Source organism: Anabrus simplex, chromosome 1 (assembly GCF_040414725.1).
Source record: "Anabrus simplex isolate iqAnaSimp1 chromosome 1, ASM4041472v1, whole genome shotgun sequence".
In the NCBI taxonomy this organism is placed as follows: domain Eukaryota; kingdom Metazoa; phylum Arthropoda; class Insecta; order Orthoptera; family Tettigoniidae; genus Anabrus; species Anabrus simplex.
The window spans coordinates 1,431,828,820-1,431,847,704 of NC_090265.1; the positions used below are offsets into that span (position 1 = coordinate 1,431,828,820).

The 18,885-nt window shown below is 39.4% G+C and overlaps 1 protein-coding gene across 3 annotated transcripts in view; it reads right to left on the reverse strand.

The window, feature by feature from the left end:
- LOC136879194 (uncharacterized) overlaps window positions 1-18,885 on the reverse strand; it is a 180,607-nt gene that overhangs the window by 35,740 nt on the left and 125,982 nt on the right. For all 3 annotated transcript variants that reach the window (XM_067152972.2, XM_067152992.2, XM_067152983.2), the window contains exon 6: window positions 3,090-3,162. In XM_067152972.2, coding sequence (XP_067009073.1) covers window positions 3,090-3,162 — 73 coding nt within the window. The remainder of the gene's footprint in view (window positions 1-3,089; window positions 3,163-18,885) is intronic.

The following is an 18,885-nucleotide window of genomic DNA, read 5'->3' on the forward strand; positions in this document are numbered from 1 at the left end:
GCAAATTATCACAAAAATAATTTATTCTATTATCATCATCATGTACTCAATACAAGCCACGTGCTACGTGAGTGAAATCTACATAATACTATATACACTTCTCACAGACATGTTTCACCCTTTGTTAAGGGCATCATCAGCCTGTAGGCAACCTTAGCACGTGGCTTGTATTGAATAGGTGGTGATAATAGAATAAATTATTTTTGTGATAATAATAATAATAATAATAATAATAATAATAATAATAATAATAATAATAATAATAATAATAATAATAATAATCGTATGGCCTCAGCTACCATGTGCAGACATTTCAATTTGACGCCATCTGGCTGTCTGCTCGTCAATTTCAACGTTTCGTTTTACTCTAGGCCCACTAGATGGCAGACCGAGTAAACTGAAACTCTCTTGGGCGTCTATGGCTGAGATTTAATGAATTTTGTTGGGTAAACACCAAATGTGTCGCCAGAGATCTTTTACATGCCGTCATCGTACGACATGGAGTGTCAAATGGACTTTTTTCCGTCCTTCAAAAATCCGACTACCTCTGCCAGGTTTGAACCTGCTATCTTGTGATAATTTGCTCATAGTAAGTCTCTTGCAATAAATCAAGTCAGCCAATATACGAGAAAAAATTATTGTCTTGTGTACCAGTAAAAGTTAATGATCATGAGATGAACACAGGGAGTGTACGGTACTTAATTGGAGCAGGTACAGAGAGGGAATTCTGCTTCGAATAATTAATTAATTAATTAATAATTAATTTAAATAGGCTAGCTTTATTCACAAGAAAATAAAGTATCTTCCTTTCCTTGCATCTGCCAAGCTTGTAAAAGGATATTAATTTTCAAAAAAACAACTGGAATATAAATTTTAGGCATTCAATCCTGAAGAAATGTCTTTTCTTGATGCCATAAATCACCTTTGCAATAATGAAATTTAATAGGTATTATTAAGTAAAGTCTTTCTTGATGCAATAGGAATAGAAGTTAAACTGTCACCAATTTTTAAAGTATATTTTTGAGAGTAAAATAAATAATTTTCTTCTCCCTACAGTCTTTTCTAACTTAGGAGCAGTTATGCTACTTTGTAAATGTTTGTCTTTGAATCTTAAAGTTACACTGACTCGACTCAAGTTCCACATAGTTGAGGAAGTTTAGCTGCTGTAAAATGTGGGCTGCAATACACTTTTATTCCAATTGTCGCCATCTCTTCTGGTTGCCGAGATATAAAAATCCTTCTAGAATGTTCTACTGGGCGACGTTGCTGTGAGCACGTGCTCGGGACCTGATGTCAGCGGTACAGCTTGGCAAACCTTCAGCTAGCATCTTGCTCGTATGACGTAGTCCCGAGCTTGATTTGAATATGACCCGGCCCGTGTAGAGTTGCGTTGTGTAATGTCTCACAATTAATTTGAATATGTACCATACTGTACAAGGTTCTGGTACACTTGTCACTTCCAAAGGCTTTAATTTACTGTATGTTAAATAGAGGAAGCAACAAAGTGTTCTCAAATTTTCTTCTGCTAATTAAGTAATGTATCACTTTCATTCTATCTTTCCATTCCTTTACTTCCATCAACATGTTCTGGTCCAAGTCTTCCTACTGTCTGGATGTCTGGATGCTCCTTGGGCTCTTTTTCCTTTAATCTGTTCCAAAGTTTGTTTTGGGATTCATTTATATCATATGTTTAAACTACCCTGTTCAACTTTCTCGACTTCTTCACTTGATTTTCTGCATGATTTATTCTATTTCATGTAGCATGTCTAACTTCTTCTCAGAAATTTCACTTCAGTTGTCTGTGTTAGACTTTATTCCTTCTTGTAACTACAGTCGAACCTCGATATCTCAAATCTCCGTTACTCGAATTTTCAGTACCTCAGCCATTTGTCCTATTCTTCACATGTATTTATATCTCTATTACTCAAAATTTGGTTACACGAATTTCTCGACTTCCTCCCTTGAAGCTACAGTAGATACAGACCCACACCCGTAAACAGCCTCGCTATGGAAGAAAGGCTGAGTGTTGAAAGGCTGAAGTGGCTAGGACATGTTAAGCGGATGCAGGTGATACGAACACCATGGAAGTATTTTGAAAAGATTGCTGCGGGATAAAGATCAATTGGATGCTCTAGGAAAAGGTGGTTAAACCAGATAAGAGAAGACCCAGAGAAGAGAGGAGAAACATTGGATGCCCTGGAGAGAAAAGAAGCATACCAAGATCATAATAAATGGAGGCACATTGTTCTTAAATATCCTACCCAGCTTGCTGGAAGGACTTGATGATGATGATGATGATGATTAAGGAATGATGAATGATGATTATTATTAAAGATGTAAAGGAGAGGGCATATAAGTCTCTGGTAAGACCCCAACCAGAGGATGGTTCTAGTGTATGGGACCCTCATCAGGATTACTTGATTCGAGTACTGGAAAAATCCAAAGAAAAGCAGCTCGATTTGTTCTGGGTGATTTCCAACAACATAGTAGCATTATGAAAATGCATGGGCTCAGAAGACTCAGGAGAAAGGAGACAAGTTGCTCGACTAAGTGGCATGTTTTTATGAAATAATGTCTCTTGAGAGTCCACCTTTTCAATACTTTCATGTGATGTTTATTAATTACATGTATACTATTACAATATCTAATTGCAGGACATGTTTCACCTAACTTTTATAGGCATCTTCAGCCGCTTTTCTGCACCTAAGATTAAAATTGCTAGCAAAATCCTAGGCTCATAATACACTTTGTCACTGGTAAAAGTTGTTGAACTAACATAGGTTGCTCTGTCTGTAAAAACATAAATGCAACCTATGTTGGTGATATAGTGGCCCCAGTCTAGAAATCCAAGAATAACAGCCGAGAGGATTTGTTGTGCCGACCAGACGACAATTTATAATTTGCAGGCCTTTGGGTTGAGCAGCGGTTGCTTGGTATGCCAAGGCCCAATGGGGCTGTTGTGTCATGGGGGAAGATTATCATAGAAGAAAGAGCTACAAAATTAAGAGACAGTTTGACAGAGAGAGATAATACAATTTTGGGATGTACAGTAGGCGGGATGACTGTAAAAGCATTCTATTATCTCTTACCTTCTGATGTTGATGGCATCCTTTTATCAGCATCATTGTTGGCCCAAGCCCCATTGTGTAAAGCCAGTAGATCCTAGAAACCAGAAATAAAAACAATAATACTGATTATCAGATGATAGTTCGATACAAAAAAAAAAAAAAGAGTTGTCAATCTTAGATCCTAACTTTAATAATAGAAAAACTTGATAAAAAAAAAAAAAAGTAAAAAAAAAATTACTTTATGCCATTTATACTATTTACCATAAAATAAACACATACTATGGAAGGTTAGAAGAATAAGCAAGCCTCATACATAGATTGTATTCCCTGGGCCCTGTTTCATAAAACTAACTAATAATATTAGCTAATAATATTAGAACTCATAAAAATAATTATTAGTTAACCAAACTCTGTTTCATAAAGATTTACACATGACTAATAAAATATCTTCACTAATAATATTAGTTCATTAGTCAGCTGATACAAATGGAGGCTAGAATCGGTCTGTTGCATATGTTCTTGGTTTGGGTTTGTTCCTCGCAGTAGGCTAATGCTTGACTACAACCGACTATTAATCCACATGTTCAAAAGGCTCACTTGATATTTTCATTGTTATGAATTAGATACGTGTGAAAATGGATAAAAGAAGTGAAAATAATGCGGGAGAAGAAAGTTACTTTGCAGAAAGTGATTGAGTTAAAGTGTCAACTATTCGCAGCCTTTCGCACACTATAACACTCCTTGTTCCATTTACTTTTTTATTTCATGTGCTCTTAAAAATCACTGAGATGGACTTGCAAAATCTTTGTTTACTACGCCCTATTGGTGGGGGCGGCTGGATAACAGCCACGGTATCCCCTGCCTGTTGTAAGAGGCGACTAAAAGGGGTCCCAGGGCTCTCAACTTGGGAGCGTGTGTTGGTGAACAAGGGGCACTGAGATGAGTCCTGCCATTGTTTAACTTACTTCTGCCAGGCTCATTTTCATCTACACTTCTAACCTCCCTTGTTCAACTCTTGTTCTTTTCCGACCCTGACAGTATTAGGTTGCGAGGCTGAGAGAGTCTTTCATTTTCACGCCCATTGCGGCCCTTCTCTTTCTTTAGCCAATACCTTCATTTTTCAAAATGTTGGATCCTTTCCATTTTTCTATCTGATTAGTGTTATTATAGATGATGGTTGCCTAGTTGTAGCCTACTTTCCCTTAAAACAATAAACATCACCAGCATCATCTTGGTTTATTTGTGATATAAGCCAAGATTTTAAAGGATACCTGGAGTGTCCGAGCAGAACTGCACTAGAGAAACACAATGATACTGTGTGGAGTGCAATGCGAAGCTGCTATTTTAAGGTTATGCTTCATTCCTTAAAGTGGAACGTTCTATTACCAATCCTATCAAGCAAATACTCAGTAGTTCTGTAATCTAACCTAAATCTCCCATTGTATTAATATGTTTGTTATATTCCAGTACAGGCTGTTTTTGACGTAACACTATTTGAATCAGAGTCGACCATTTCAGTGATCTTCATGATTTTATGCCAAAATATTAAAATACCGCTCACTTTGGTTTCACTAATAATATGAATACATACATACATTACATACATTATCATTATAGACTGTTATGCCTTTCAGCGTTCAGTCTGCAAGCCTCTGAGAATTTACTAAACGTCGCCACAATCGTCGATTTGCAACTAGTGTTGTGGCCTCATTTAGTTCTATACCTAATATCTTTAAATCGTTAGAAACAGAGTCTGACCATCGTCGTCTTGGCCTCCCTCTACTTCTCTTACCCTCCATAACAGAGTCCATTATTCTCCTAGGTAACCTATCCTCCTCCATTCGCCTCACATGACCCCACCACCGAAGCTGGTTTATGCGTACAGCTTCATCCATCGAGTTCATTCCTAAATTAGCCTTTATCTCCTCATTCCGAGTACCCTCCTGCCATTGTTCCCACCTGTTTGTACCAGCAATCATTCTCGCTACTTTCATGTCTGTTACTTCTAACTTATGAATAAGATATCCTGAGTCCACCCAGCTTTCGCTCCCGTAAAGCAAAGTTGGTCTGAAAACAGACCGATGTAAAGATAGTTTTGTCTGGGAGCTGACTTCCTTCTTACAGAATACTGCTGATCGCAACTGCGAGCTCACTGCATTTGCTTTACTACACCTTGATTCAATCTCTCTTACTATATTACCATCCTGGGAGAACACACAACCTAAATACCTGAAATTATCGACCTGTTCTAGCTTTGTATCACCAATCTGACATTCGATTCTGTTGAATTTCTTACCTACTGACATCAATTTAGTCTTCGAGAGGCTAATTTTTATACCATACTCATTGCACCTATTTTCAAGTTCCAAGATATTAGACTGCAGGCTTTCGGCACAGTCTGCCATTAAGACCAAGTCGTCAGTATAGGCCAAACTGCTTACTACATTTCTACCTAACTGAATCCCTCCCTGCCATTTTATACCTTTCAGCAGATGATCCATGTAAACTACAAACAGCTAAGGTGAAAGATTACAGCCTTGTCTAACTCCTGTAAGTACCCTGAACCAGGAACTCATTCCACCATCAATTCTCACTGAAGCCCAAATGTCAACATAAATGCCTTTGATTGATTTTAATAATCTACCTTTAATTCCATAGTCCCCCAGTATGGCGAACATCTTTTCCCTCGGTACCCTGTCATATGCTTTCTCTAGATCTACGAAACATAAACACAACTGCCTATTCCTCTCGTAGCATTTTTCAATTACCTGGCGCATACTGAAAATCTGATCCTGACAGCCTCTCTGTGGTCTGAAACCACACTGGTTTTCATTCAACTTCCTCTCAACAACTGATCGCACCCTCCCTTCCAGGATGCCAGTGAATACTTTGCCTGGTATACTAATCCATGAGATACCTCGATAGTTGTTGCAATCCTTCCTGTTCCCTTACTTATGGATAGGTGCAATTACTGCTTTTGTCCAATCTGAAGGTACCTTACTAACACTCTACGCTAATTTTACTAATCTATGAAGCCATTTCATCCCTGCCTTCCCACTGTACTTCACCATTTCAGGTCTAATTTCATCTATTCCTGCTGCCTTATGACAATGGAGTTTATTTACTATCCTTTCCACTTCCTCAAGCATAATTTCATCAACATCATTTTCCTCCTCCCCATGAGCTTGGCTGTTTGCATCACCACCATGATGATTTCCTTTCACATTGAGAAGATGTTCAAAATATTCCCTCCACCTCTCCAGTGATTCCCGGGGATCTATTATGAGTTCACCTGAATTACTCAAAACACTTCATTTCCTTTTTCCCTCCCTTTCTAAGATTCTGTATTACTGTCCAGAAAGGTTTCCCTGCTGCTTGACCTAGCCTTTCCAGGTTATTACCGAAATCTTCCCACGACTTCTTTTTGGATTCAACAACTATTTGTTTCGCTCTGTTTCTTTCATCTATGTACCAATCCCTGTCTGCCTTGGCCCTTGTTTGGAGCCATTTCTGATAAGCCTTCTTTTTACGTTTACAGGCTGCTCTCCCTTCATCATTCCACCAAGATGTTCGCCTTTTCCCATCTTTACACACAGTTGTTCCTAGGCATTCCCTTGCTGTTTCAATTACAGCATCCCTGTATGCCACCCATTCACTTTCTATATCCTGAACCTGCTTACTGTCTACTGTTCGAAACTTTACACTAATCATATCCATGTACTTCCGTCTAATTTCCTCGTCCTGGAGACATTCTACCCTTATTCGTTTGCAGACAGATTTCACTTTCTCTACCCTAGACCTAGAGATACTTAGTTCACTACAGATCAGATAGTGGTCTGTATCATCGAAAAATCCACGAAAAACTCGTACATTCCTAACAGATTTCCTGAATTGAAAGTCTGTTAAGATATAGTCTATTATGGATCTGGTACCCCTAGCCTCCCATGTGTAGCGGTGAATAGCCTTATGCTTGAAGAATGTATTCGTAACAGCTAAACCCATACTAGCACAGAAGTCCAGCAAACGCTTCCCATTCCCATTAGCTTCCATATCTTCCCCACATTTACCAATCACCCTTTTGTATCCTTCAGTTCTATTCCCAACTCTTGCATTGAAATCGCCCATCAGCACTATACTATCCTTGCTGTTGACCCTGACCACGATGTCACTCAATGCTTCATAAAACTTGTCAACTTCATCTTCATCTGCACCCTCACATGGTGAATATACGGACACAATTCTTGTCCTAATTCCTCCCACTGACAAATCTACCCACATCATTCGCTCATTTACGTGCCTAACAGAAACTATGTTGCGTGCAGTGGTATTCCTGATAAAGAGCCCTACCCCAGACTCTGCCCTTCCCTTTCTAACACCCGTCAAGTACACTTTGTAATCTCCTATCTCTTCCTCATTATCTCCCCTTACCCGAATATCACTTACTCCTAGCACATCCAGATGCATCCTCTTTGCTGGCTCAGCCAGTTCTACCTTCTTTCTTCCATAAGCCCCATTAATATTGATAGCTCCCCATCGAATTCCATTTCGTTCGCCAAGTTGTTTCAAGGAGTCCCTCGCCTGTCAAATGCGAGTGGGACTCCATTACTCCCATAGGTCCGAGGCTTGCTTAAAGTGTTCTGAGCTCGGTAAATTCATGAAGCAGGATGCTGCCCTACTTGCACATAGTCCAAGTGAGGATCTCTCCTCTAACGGGTTATGGACCACCGGTGAATTGTATAGTCCTAGCCGCCTGAGCACAAGGCGGGCCACGACTCAGAATATGTCTGAGGTGCCCACTCCCATTCCATAGCAACTGGTATCCCGACTCTCAGGACCACTTACTAGGCCACTCAGCCGTTGCCCATGGTTCACGAACTAGGACGTGACTACAGTAACCCACAAACATGAATATGAATTATCAGTCAAAATATACTCATGGAAATAATCCTAATAATATGAGTAACTTTTATTAGTCATGTTGTCTATGAAACAATTTACTAATATTATTAGGAACATCTACTAATAATTTTGACTCATAAATTAATAACTAATATTATTAGCTAATAATTTTATGAAACATAATACTAATATTATTAGTTAATATTATTGGTTTCTTACTAATAATATTAGTGAAAGATGTTTTATGAAACAGGGCCAATTTAACAATAAAACTACATGCAACCTATATGAAAGATTTATGGTGAAATGATCACTTAAAGATAGTTGGGATACCAATTTTGATGTATCTTAAAATAAGGAGCCCATATCAGGAAACAGGACTTAGGGAAGAACATACATACATTAAAATGAGAAAAACAGTAAACAGATTATGTATTTCTACTGCTAGCTTCTTCTCAGTCACTTTAATATGAATTTTTCATTATACGGATGAAGCTTCCTCTTGGCTTCAGAAAGAAGTTCCAATAATTTCCAGTAACTGACAACAGATGGCAAAACTGTAGTTCATTCTGTGACTGTCAACAGATGGCACTATCACAGTTACGTTCTAGCAAGCTTTACTCAACGAGCTAGAAGTGCTGCCTGGCTGGAGCTAATTGAACGAACATCTGCCATGTTTTCAGTGGTCACATAAGCAAGGGGGCACGGCCCTTGAATAACGAAAAATGTTGAAAATACACATTATAGAACCACCGATTAGCCAAAAGTTTACAGCATTATTATCATAGAGGTTGGCGGATGCAGAGTGGGTCTCGGACCACAAGCGGCCATGGCCGCTCCGTTGTCAAACAGCTCTGCACTCCGACCAGCCAACCGAGTAGAGGAGGAGTGGCCACCGCTCTACGTCTCTGCATTCGGGAGACGGAGAGGGGCTGGTCCCAACTGTCGGCTGTCCTGAGAATGGTTTTCTGTGGTTTTCCATTCTCCTGCACGAAGGAGAACAACAACAACAACAACAACAATAATAATAATAATAATAATAATACCATCTACCTGGCTACAAACCTTCTGAAGGGATACCATTTACGCAGCCTTAATACAAATTTCAATTCTCTAACTCTAAGAGGAATTCTCTAAGAGGAACTCTACTAGACAGATCTAAGTAAGTATAATTTTTCCATGAGAGGTCTTTCACATGCAAACATACCAAAAATTTTGCCTGCCTAACAACAATAATTATCTCGGCTACAATCGAAATTGCAATCTAGGAACATGAATCAGACACACTGTCTCTGATCTATCACAGCATTTTTTTATGTGGACTCTGATATCATGGTTTCCTTCTTCAATTCTAGCCACATACAACTATTGCCAATATTAGCCAATATTTATTACAAATGCATTCACTGGCAAAAAAGTCAGACAAAATTTAATGTTGATTTTTTATCAAACCTTGTATAAATCAAATATTATGACATTACAACAATACGGCAATGTATCTGAAGTTAATTAGTCCTTTGAGAAGTTTCAGAGCAATAACTGAAAAACATTACTGATTGTGACAATCAAACATCAATATTGCCATTTCCTGGAATCATACTCTCATCTATTTATATACCGTACATGTATATATAATATTGTCTTTCCATCTGCTGTTTTTGAATGTTGACCTGACACTAGAGAAATAATAGACTATGACAGGTTCATTTTAATTTATTTCCGTCTGTTTGTCTGTTACAGCATCACGGGAAAACAGACTGGTGGATTTTCACGAAACTTGATATTTAAGTTTAAAATAAGGGTAAGTGGAATGTTAGCAATAAAGGGTGAAGGTAACTGATGCACCCATCTAACACAAATAATAGATCTTGAGGAGAGGATCACAATGTCACAAGTTTCAGATCTGTAGCTTGCACCGTTCTTGAGGAAAGTAGTGTTCTGGAAATTGCAAGAATTGCAACGCAGCAGCTGGCGGTAGCTATTGATGAGCCTGCCAGAGTATGTGCTTAAGTGTTTAAACAAGTTGCGACGTGCTGTTGTATCTTCAAGGTCAAGCACCTGCTGTTAACAAAAACAATAAAAACATGCATATCCTCTTAACAGACAAACGACTAGCACTAGTGCATTAACCAAGTTTTGTGACAGTACAGGGCAAAAATTCACAGTTTAAATTTAATAAATGTAAAAAAGTTTGGTAAATATTCAACAATATAACATTAAGTCTAACTTGGCCTATTCCAATGATGATGATTTCTGCACTATATTTGTACCCTGAAGGTGAAAATGAGAAACTACAAAACACAACTTTCAAGATGGCCAGCAGTGGGTTTCAAACCACTCACCATCAGACTGCAGCAAACGCGCCGACAACTGCGCCATGCTGCTCAGGTTGGCCAACTCGTTAATAAATAATACCATAATGAGAACAAAACAGTCCGGTTGCATAGCTGAATGACTAACGTACAAGCCTTTTGTCCTTGAGGTCCTGGGTTTGATTCCCATCCGGGCCAGGGATTATTACCTTAAGGAGTGCATTGCTAAAGAGATAGGATATTTCTGTCATCTTCAACGCTCGTACGCAGAACACAACAAAACATGACACTCACCACCACCACCACCACCACCACCACCACCACCACCACCACCATCATGTTAATACATTTCTCCTCTAATGGTAGATAGATATGGTTTATTTTAACTGGCAAATTTTTTGTTGTTGTTGTTGCTATTTTGCTTAACGTCGCACCGACAAAGATATGTCTTATGGCGACGATGGGATAGGAAAGGTCTAGGAAGTGGAAGGAAGCGGCCGTGGCCTTAATTAAGGTACAGCCCTGGCATTTGCCTGGTGTGAAAATGGGAAACCACGGAAAACCATCTTCAGGGCTGCCGACAGTGGGGCTCGAACCCACTATCACCCGATTACTGGATACTGGCAAAATTAGGGACATGTGTCCCTGTCTTACACTTAACCAGTGAAATACATGAATAACATAAAAAATGCATAAAATACTGAATAAATGAAAAAAAAGAGACTGAAACAAATTACTATGGTACTATGCTATCCTGCTGTACATAACAATATATATTATAATACACAATATAAATGAACATTTTGCTTCCTACGAAGAAATTAACATACAACGAATTACAACAACAACAACAACAACAACAACAATAATAATAATAATAATAATAATAATAATAATAATAATAATAATAATAATAATATAGATAAACCTACTAATATTTACAATTAATTTGTCCAATTCCAGAAATATATCACATTAACGAATGTTACAGTTTTCGTGTGTTTACTGTGGGTGAAAAACATTACAAAATGGGGATCGGGATAAGGATAACTATGCAGGAAGCCACAGCTGAGTACTCTCTAACACTATTTATGAATAATAATAATAATAATAAAATAATAATAATAATAATAATAATAATAATAATAATAATAATAATAATAATAATAATAATAATAATAATAATAATAATAAGGACTATGAGGAGAAGAAAGCTAAGAAGAAGATGAAGAAGAAGAGGACTGTCACGCTACAAGCTCGTTTCATAGAGATATTTTGAGCACATCCTTTTAAATCTTCCGTGGTTTGATATCCCTCTGACCTCCTGCGGAAGGAAGCTCCATTCACAGCTGGCCACAACAGTGAAGGAATTGTTGTAGGTTGAGGATTTATGCTTAGGAATAGCGAGTAATGTCGAGCTCAGCGCTCTGGTGTTTTTATCATAGTCTTCAGAAAGGCTATGAAATCGTACATACAGGTAAGATGGGGATTTTAAGGTAAGGATTTGGTGCAATGAAGTCAGGGTATGCAGCTTGCGCCTGTCTTCAAGTCGTAGCCATCCGAGTTCGACGTAAGACTGGGTAACATGATCTGAAAATTTCAGATTACATATAAATCTTACACAAGCATTCTGTGCACGTTGTAGTTTATCTCGAAGCTCAGTTTTCGTGTCTTTGTAAACTACGTCACAATAATCGAATATTGGAAGAACGAGGGTTTCAACTAGTTTCTTCTTTAAACTGAACGGAAAAGTAAATTTGAAATTGTTTAATGTGTGCAACATGGCAAAAACTCATCTACTCACAGAGATTATCTGATCCGTTCACGAGAGGTGCTGGTCAATGGTTACTCCGAGATTTTTTACGCTCTTGCAAAAGGGCAAAGCTTGATTTTGAAGTCGTACATCAGGGATGGACATGCGGTAATTACTGGAAATAAGTCTTGGGTGGACAATTACTATGGTTTGTGATTTTTTTGGGTTCAAAAGAAGTCCATGCTGGGAAGACCATTTACTTATGGCCTCTAGATCCATGTTAATTTGCTCGATTGCTGTCGAAACGTCTGTTGGTTTTGCATGGATGTACAATTGTACGTCGTCAGCATAGATGTGATGTTTACAATGTGTCAGCTGTTTAGCTAGGTCGTTAATATAGACAGAAAGTAGCAAAGGAGCAAGGGTTGACCCTTGTGGGACACCTCTTTTCACATATTGCCATGAAGAAAATGTACCTTGATTGATAACACGTTGACATTTGCGTAAATAAGATCCCAACCAACTCAGAGTACTGTAGGAGAACCCTAGGTGATAAAGTTTGGATAGGAGCAACTCATGGTCTACAGAGTCAAATGCTTTGCTGAAGTCCAATAATACTAGAATTGTCAGTTTTTGCTCATCAATAGCCTGTCTTATATCATCAGTCACGCTTAGTAAGGCAGTACATGTGCTGTGATTGCGGCGGAAACCTGACTGGTGTGGGTCTAGTATGTCGTGGTCATCGAGATAGTTGGTGATTTGATTATGCACAATGTGTTCGAGTCCCTTGGCTACTATTGACAGTATATTTATAGGTCTGTAGTCACTGTTTAGTCTAGGAGAATTTGTCTTCAGTAAAGGATGTACCAGGGCCATTTTCCAGACAGTTGGAAATACACTATTTTGAAGGGAAAAATTGTATATGAATGTCAGTACTGGAATGATAGCGTCGATAATTTTCTTTAGCATTGTAATACATATATTGTCGACCCCTGTGGATTTAGTTTTGATTCGCATGATAGCCGCTTTCACTTGAAGGGCTGAGACATAACTAAAATAAAATTTGTCTTTGCCTGCGGGTGGTGTATTGTAATTTGCACACAAAAGATTTTCTTTTGCTTCTTCGTTTAATTGTACATGGGAGGTTATGAAGTGGCTATGCAATTCCTCAAGAGAAACTTCCAAATCGTCTACCTTGTCCGGTTTATTTAGTCCAAAATGGCGGATTGACTTCCATAAAGTGGCGGGTCTTACTTCAGGTTTTATAAGGTCATGGGCGTAACGTAGTCGAGTGTTTCTTACTGTCTGAGTCGTTTTATTAGGTAGTCGTTTATAATAGATAAAGTTTTCCTCTGTCGGGTAATGTTTATATTTCCTATGAGCTGCAACCCACTTAGCCATCATTGCTCTAATATCATCATTTAGCCACGGGGAGAGACTTTTACAGATGCGTGCTGTTCGTAGAGGGGCGTGTTTGTCAAAAATATGTAGTATCATGTTATTGAAAGTGGTGACCATGTCGTCAATATTAGTTTTATGAGTTAACTCCTGCCACGGCATCGAAAAAGCGTCTTCCAATAATTTTTCGTTGTCAATACGGCTATAGTCTCGGTAAGTCACGTACTTAGGTTTATGTTTGGGGCATTGCAGTGCACGAGTCATAAAGATAATGTCATGGGCTGACAGTCCGGAAGTAGATGTCTGGCCGTGATGTAATACTCTGTCGAGGTTGTTCGTTACTATTAGGTCCAGTAGTGTGTGTGAAGTTTTAGTATGGTGAGTGGGAGAAAGTGGAAGGATCGTCATGCTGCATGCCTGAAACGTATTCAATAGATGGGTGGCTTCGGAAGAATCTGGATCTAGAAGGTTTGTATTGAAGTCTCCCATCATTATAGAATGTTCGTACATAGGTAACAGTCTGTTAAGATCAGTCTCTAAGTCATTCAGACGGCGAGCTTTAGGTGGTTTGTATACAACACCTATTAAGCACTTCACAGTAGCGACCTATATCTCTATGAACATGTACTCAGGTTTACGCTCGTACTGTTGAGGCGACTAACAGATAATTTGAGGTTTCAAGCGTGAAGAGACAAAAGCACAGACCCCACCGCCCCCTTTGCCAAGCCTGTCATTTCTCAGAAGGCAGTAGCCAGGTAATTCAAGATTCTTAACCTGATGTTTGACTTTCAACCAACTTTCACTGCATAAGATGATATTAAGGACAGTGGAATGAAAATCGCTTTTAGTTCATCTATACGAGTTTGAGAAACTAAACTCTGGGCATTAAGGTGACATATATGAAGTGCGCTTTTATGTCTATTTAGGGCTGACTGGAGAATGTGTGTTGTCACTTCAAGGGGTGGGGTTCGGGCCAATGGACTAGGAGGTAGACGGGTTGAAGGGATGGGTGGGGAAGGTGAAGTGTGACAAGGAAAAGTTTTGCTATGGTCAGAGGGATTACTGCTGTTCCTGGTAGGCATTGCCAATTGCTAAAATGAAAACTAACTAGAAGTAGAAGACAACATGCGACTAATAATAATAATAATAATAATAATAATAATAATAATAATAATAATAATAATAATAATAATACCCGTGTGGGGATTTACCGGTTACCTCCATCGGGCGCGTCCCATTGGAACTGGGGAAGAGGGTAGTAGGGAAATAAAATACCACCGCGAAAAACAATACAAAAAAAACTGGTCCCTTGCCAGGGTTACGGCGAAGACTGGTAAATGACCAGAAGCCAGAAAACATCTTGAGGCAACCTCTAGGGCTAACAACCCTAGTTGTAAAAGGATGGGTACATGTCCAAAGCAAAGTCAAGTCAAAAAGCATGATGGCACAACATTTCAAGAAACATACCCCAGGGGGTAAATCTTTGGATAAATCCCTTGTCGTGAACACCACGGCGCACGAGTCTCGTTCGGACTCTGGGGGAGACTCGACATCATGCAAGAGACGAGTCGGAGCGTCTCGGTGTACCCCGAAGAGTAAAAAACTCAGGCCAAAATCTAAAACCTTTCTAGCAACTTTCAACATTAATTCACTTACACAAACTGGCAAGCTGAAAACCCTCACCAAAGCTCCTCACGAAAATCAGATATCCATAATGGCCCTACAGGAAACAAGGTACCCAGATGAAGAGATTTTTGAATCCGAAGGCTACCGACTTTTCAAGAGCAAAGCGCAAAGAGGAATCCTCAATGGAGCTGTGATGCTTGGAACCACGTTTGCTGTTAGAACCAAGATCCTTAAATCGGTTGCAAATTTCGAACCTGTGAATGACAGATTGTCTATACTCACAATTAAATGCGCGAACAAAACCTACGCCCTAGTTAACGCACATGCTTCTACAAATGATAAGAACAAGTCTGATCCAGACGAAGTTGATAATTTCTGGGACCTACTGGATGAAAAATTAAACAAAATCCCCCAAACACCATGTCAAGCTTCTTTTGGGTGACTTCAATGCCCAACTAGGTCGTGAACAGAAGTACAAGAAAGTTATAGGAAATTACCCTGCTCTCAAAAGAACCAATCCCAACGGCAAAAGACTGGTGTCCATTTGCGAAAATCACAACCTGCAGGTCATGTCAACCCACTTTCGCCATCTACCCAGAAAGCAAATGACTTGGCGTTCTCCCGTCCAAGCTCTCGGAGAGTTCCAAATTGATCATGTTGCAATCTCCAGGAGAAACAGCCCTGAGATTATGAACGTCAAGGTAAAGAAAGGCATCAATGTGGCCTCAGATCATTATATGTCTCTTATCAAATTCAAACCAATTCCCGCAAACACAAGGAAGACAACCGAACAAATCACACGCTTCGACAATGATAAACTTCGGCAAAGGGTCGAGGAGTTCCAGGAGAAGGCTAGACCAAACGACTGTGACTTTAACAACGCCAAAAGTCTCCTTGTTGAGGCCGCCAAAGACGTTGCAGAAATCAAGAGAAGCAAAAAGCATGCCTGGTGGAATGGTACGTGCGAATCAGTCCTCCACGAAAGACTCAATGTGTGGAAACAGTACTACTCTATGAAATAAGAAAATGATTGGGAAACCTACAAAACCCAACGTGCCCAAGCAGCTAGGGTGTTCAGAACTGAGAAACGTAAATACGAAAAATCTCTCATTGAAAAAATAGAACAAAACTTTAGGAAGAATGAAAGCAGAGAGTACTACAGAGCCTTCAAACACAAACTCACTGGCTATAAACCACCATCTCTATGCTTTGAGCGAAAGAACGGCACACTGGCGACGTCAAATGAAAATTGCAGCATTCTGGCAGATTACTTCAAGAATTTACTTAATTGCTCTAAACCGCAAAGCGCCATTGAGACCAAGGAACCCTTACTCAGGTACCCAGATTCCAGACCACCCAACAGAGACGAAATCAAGAGCCACATTGCCCGCCTCAAAAATAACAAAGCGCCGGGGGAAGACTCAGTAGTAGCAGAACTATGGAAATACGCCCCAGAGGAATCACTTGATATCTTGCAAAAGCAAATAGAAGAAATTTGGAACAAGGAGACCCTACCCGAAGATTGGAAAATAACTTTGATCCATCCATTACACAAAAAAAGGAGCATGAAGAACATCAACAACTACAGAGGAATATCTTTGCTACCCGTGACTTACAAAATTCTATCACTTGCCATTCCTGGAGCGCTTGGAAGCACAAGTCGAACATCAAATAGGTGAATACCAAGGAGGGTTCAGAAAAGGTCGCTCAACAGCTGAACAGATCCAAAATCTCAAAACGATCATCAGATATTGTACACTAAGGTCCAAGCAGTATGTGTCTGTCTTTGTGGACTTTAAGAGCGTACGACTCCATTGACCGGGAAGTCCTGCTAAACATCTTAAATGAATTTGGAGTTGATTTGAAACTGCTGGCATTAATTAGAGCCACCCTGACCGATACAAAATCCAAGGTGAAGTTCCACGGATGTCTCTCGCATTCCTTTGACATCAAAACAGGAGTCCGACAAGGTGATGGGCTATCCCCGATACTCTTCAACTGTGTTCTTGAAAAGATCATCAGAACCTGGCGGGTGAGATTACAGGAAACCAACTACAGTCCATTGAGAATAGGAACCAAATCCAAGGGGATCGCAACAGACTGCTTAGCATTTGCCGATGATATTGCTGTTCTCTCAATCGACATAGAAACCGCTAGAGCTCGAGTTGAAATTTTAAAGGAAATTGCCGAACAAACTGGTTTGCAGATATCGTTTGAGAAAACAGAAGTAATGACTAACATCAAAGAGGCTCCACCAAAACTCCATACAAAATACGGGGACATCACCCGAGTAGACAAATTCAAATACCTGAGCGAGATCATCATGAAAAATGGACTGGACAAAGAAGCACTTCAGGAAAGAGTACGCAAACTGGAAATAGGCTACCAAACATCCCGCACAATCTACACAAAAAATGCCTTTCCCAAAACACCAAGATACGTCACTATGAAACAGTTCTGAAACCAGTAGTTCTATATGCAGCCGAAACCCTGTTCTAAATGCCAACAAAGGACTCCTTGAAGAAATGGAGAAAAGAGAACACAAAATTGTGAGAGGAATCTTGGGATCAAAGTACAGAAATGGAATCCATCAAAAGAGATCCAACAAGGAAGTCTACAGCAAAATAGAGAAAACTGCTGACACAATCAGAAAAAGATGGGCACGATTTTACGGTCATCTGAAAAGAATGGACGGAAGAAAGTTAACTAAAGAATTCTTTCACTTTTTTGATTCAAACCCCAAAACCACAATTTCCTGGTTTAGAAATACCAAAGAAGACCTGCAAATGCTACATATCTCAGCTGAAGACGCCCTTAAGAGAGATCTCTTCCGCAAGAAAATATTGACGAACGGGCAGAGGAGCATAAGCAGGCCCACTCACAAAGAATGAGGGAAATTTGGGCTCTAAAAAAGGCCAAGTTCAGTGTCAAATGCAACAAGACTTAACGTGGTCCGTGACGGCCCCAGCGAATTATATATATATAGTAGAAGTCCGTTATAGCGAGAATTCATAACGGCGAAAAATTTACTCGCTATAACGGATTGTCGTTATATCCGATTTTGTATAGAAGTTAGAAAACCCTTCATGCACTTTAAAATCGGTATGAAACGGCAATCAGTTTGTTCAAAACTTGTGTTTCCGTAGATGATAACCACACTACGGCTTACTTGTTTGTTATTTTTCGTAATCCGATACTACGTGAATGTTTAATTTCATTCTTAAAAAAAATATAGTACCGTATATCTCCGAATCCAAGATGAACCCCACTTTTTTCCTTCAAAAAATTTAAATTAGACTCAAAAAGAAGTTTGTAAAATCATATGAATGCCTTGTCTTACAGTAGGCCTACGCATGTTTAGACTATTTTTAGACGCCGAACATTTACTTTCGTCACGCCGTATTTCTTTTTTTGGCGGCTGCACAATTATTTATTTCCGCGGGTTTAAGGACCAAAAACTCAACATTGACATCATAATACCGAAGAGAACTCGTTGAAAATTTTCCGGCAATACCTATTCCATGCGTTTCTACAATACAACGATCCATCAGGAAATTATTCTTGCTGTCTATAAAACTGTTAATTTTACGCAGCGTCAGATATAGCCGGCTGCCGCTACACGCACGACTTGCTTGCCGGGTTCGGCCAAATTCAGCGGCTAGCGATTTATTGGCCTAATCGCGAACGTTGAAAGTCAACGAACGAGTTTATTGCGCCACGGTATGGCCATTCCGCCCTTGCGCTTTTCGTGCACATACCTCACAATTTCATCTTCGACTTCTTTAAAGCGTCCTTGTTGCGGACCACTGAATGCATTTTTTGTACAGGA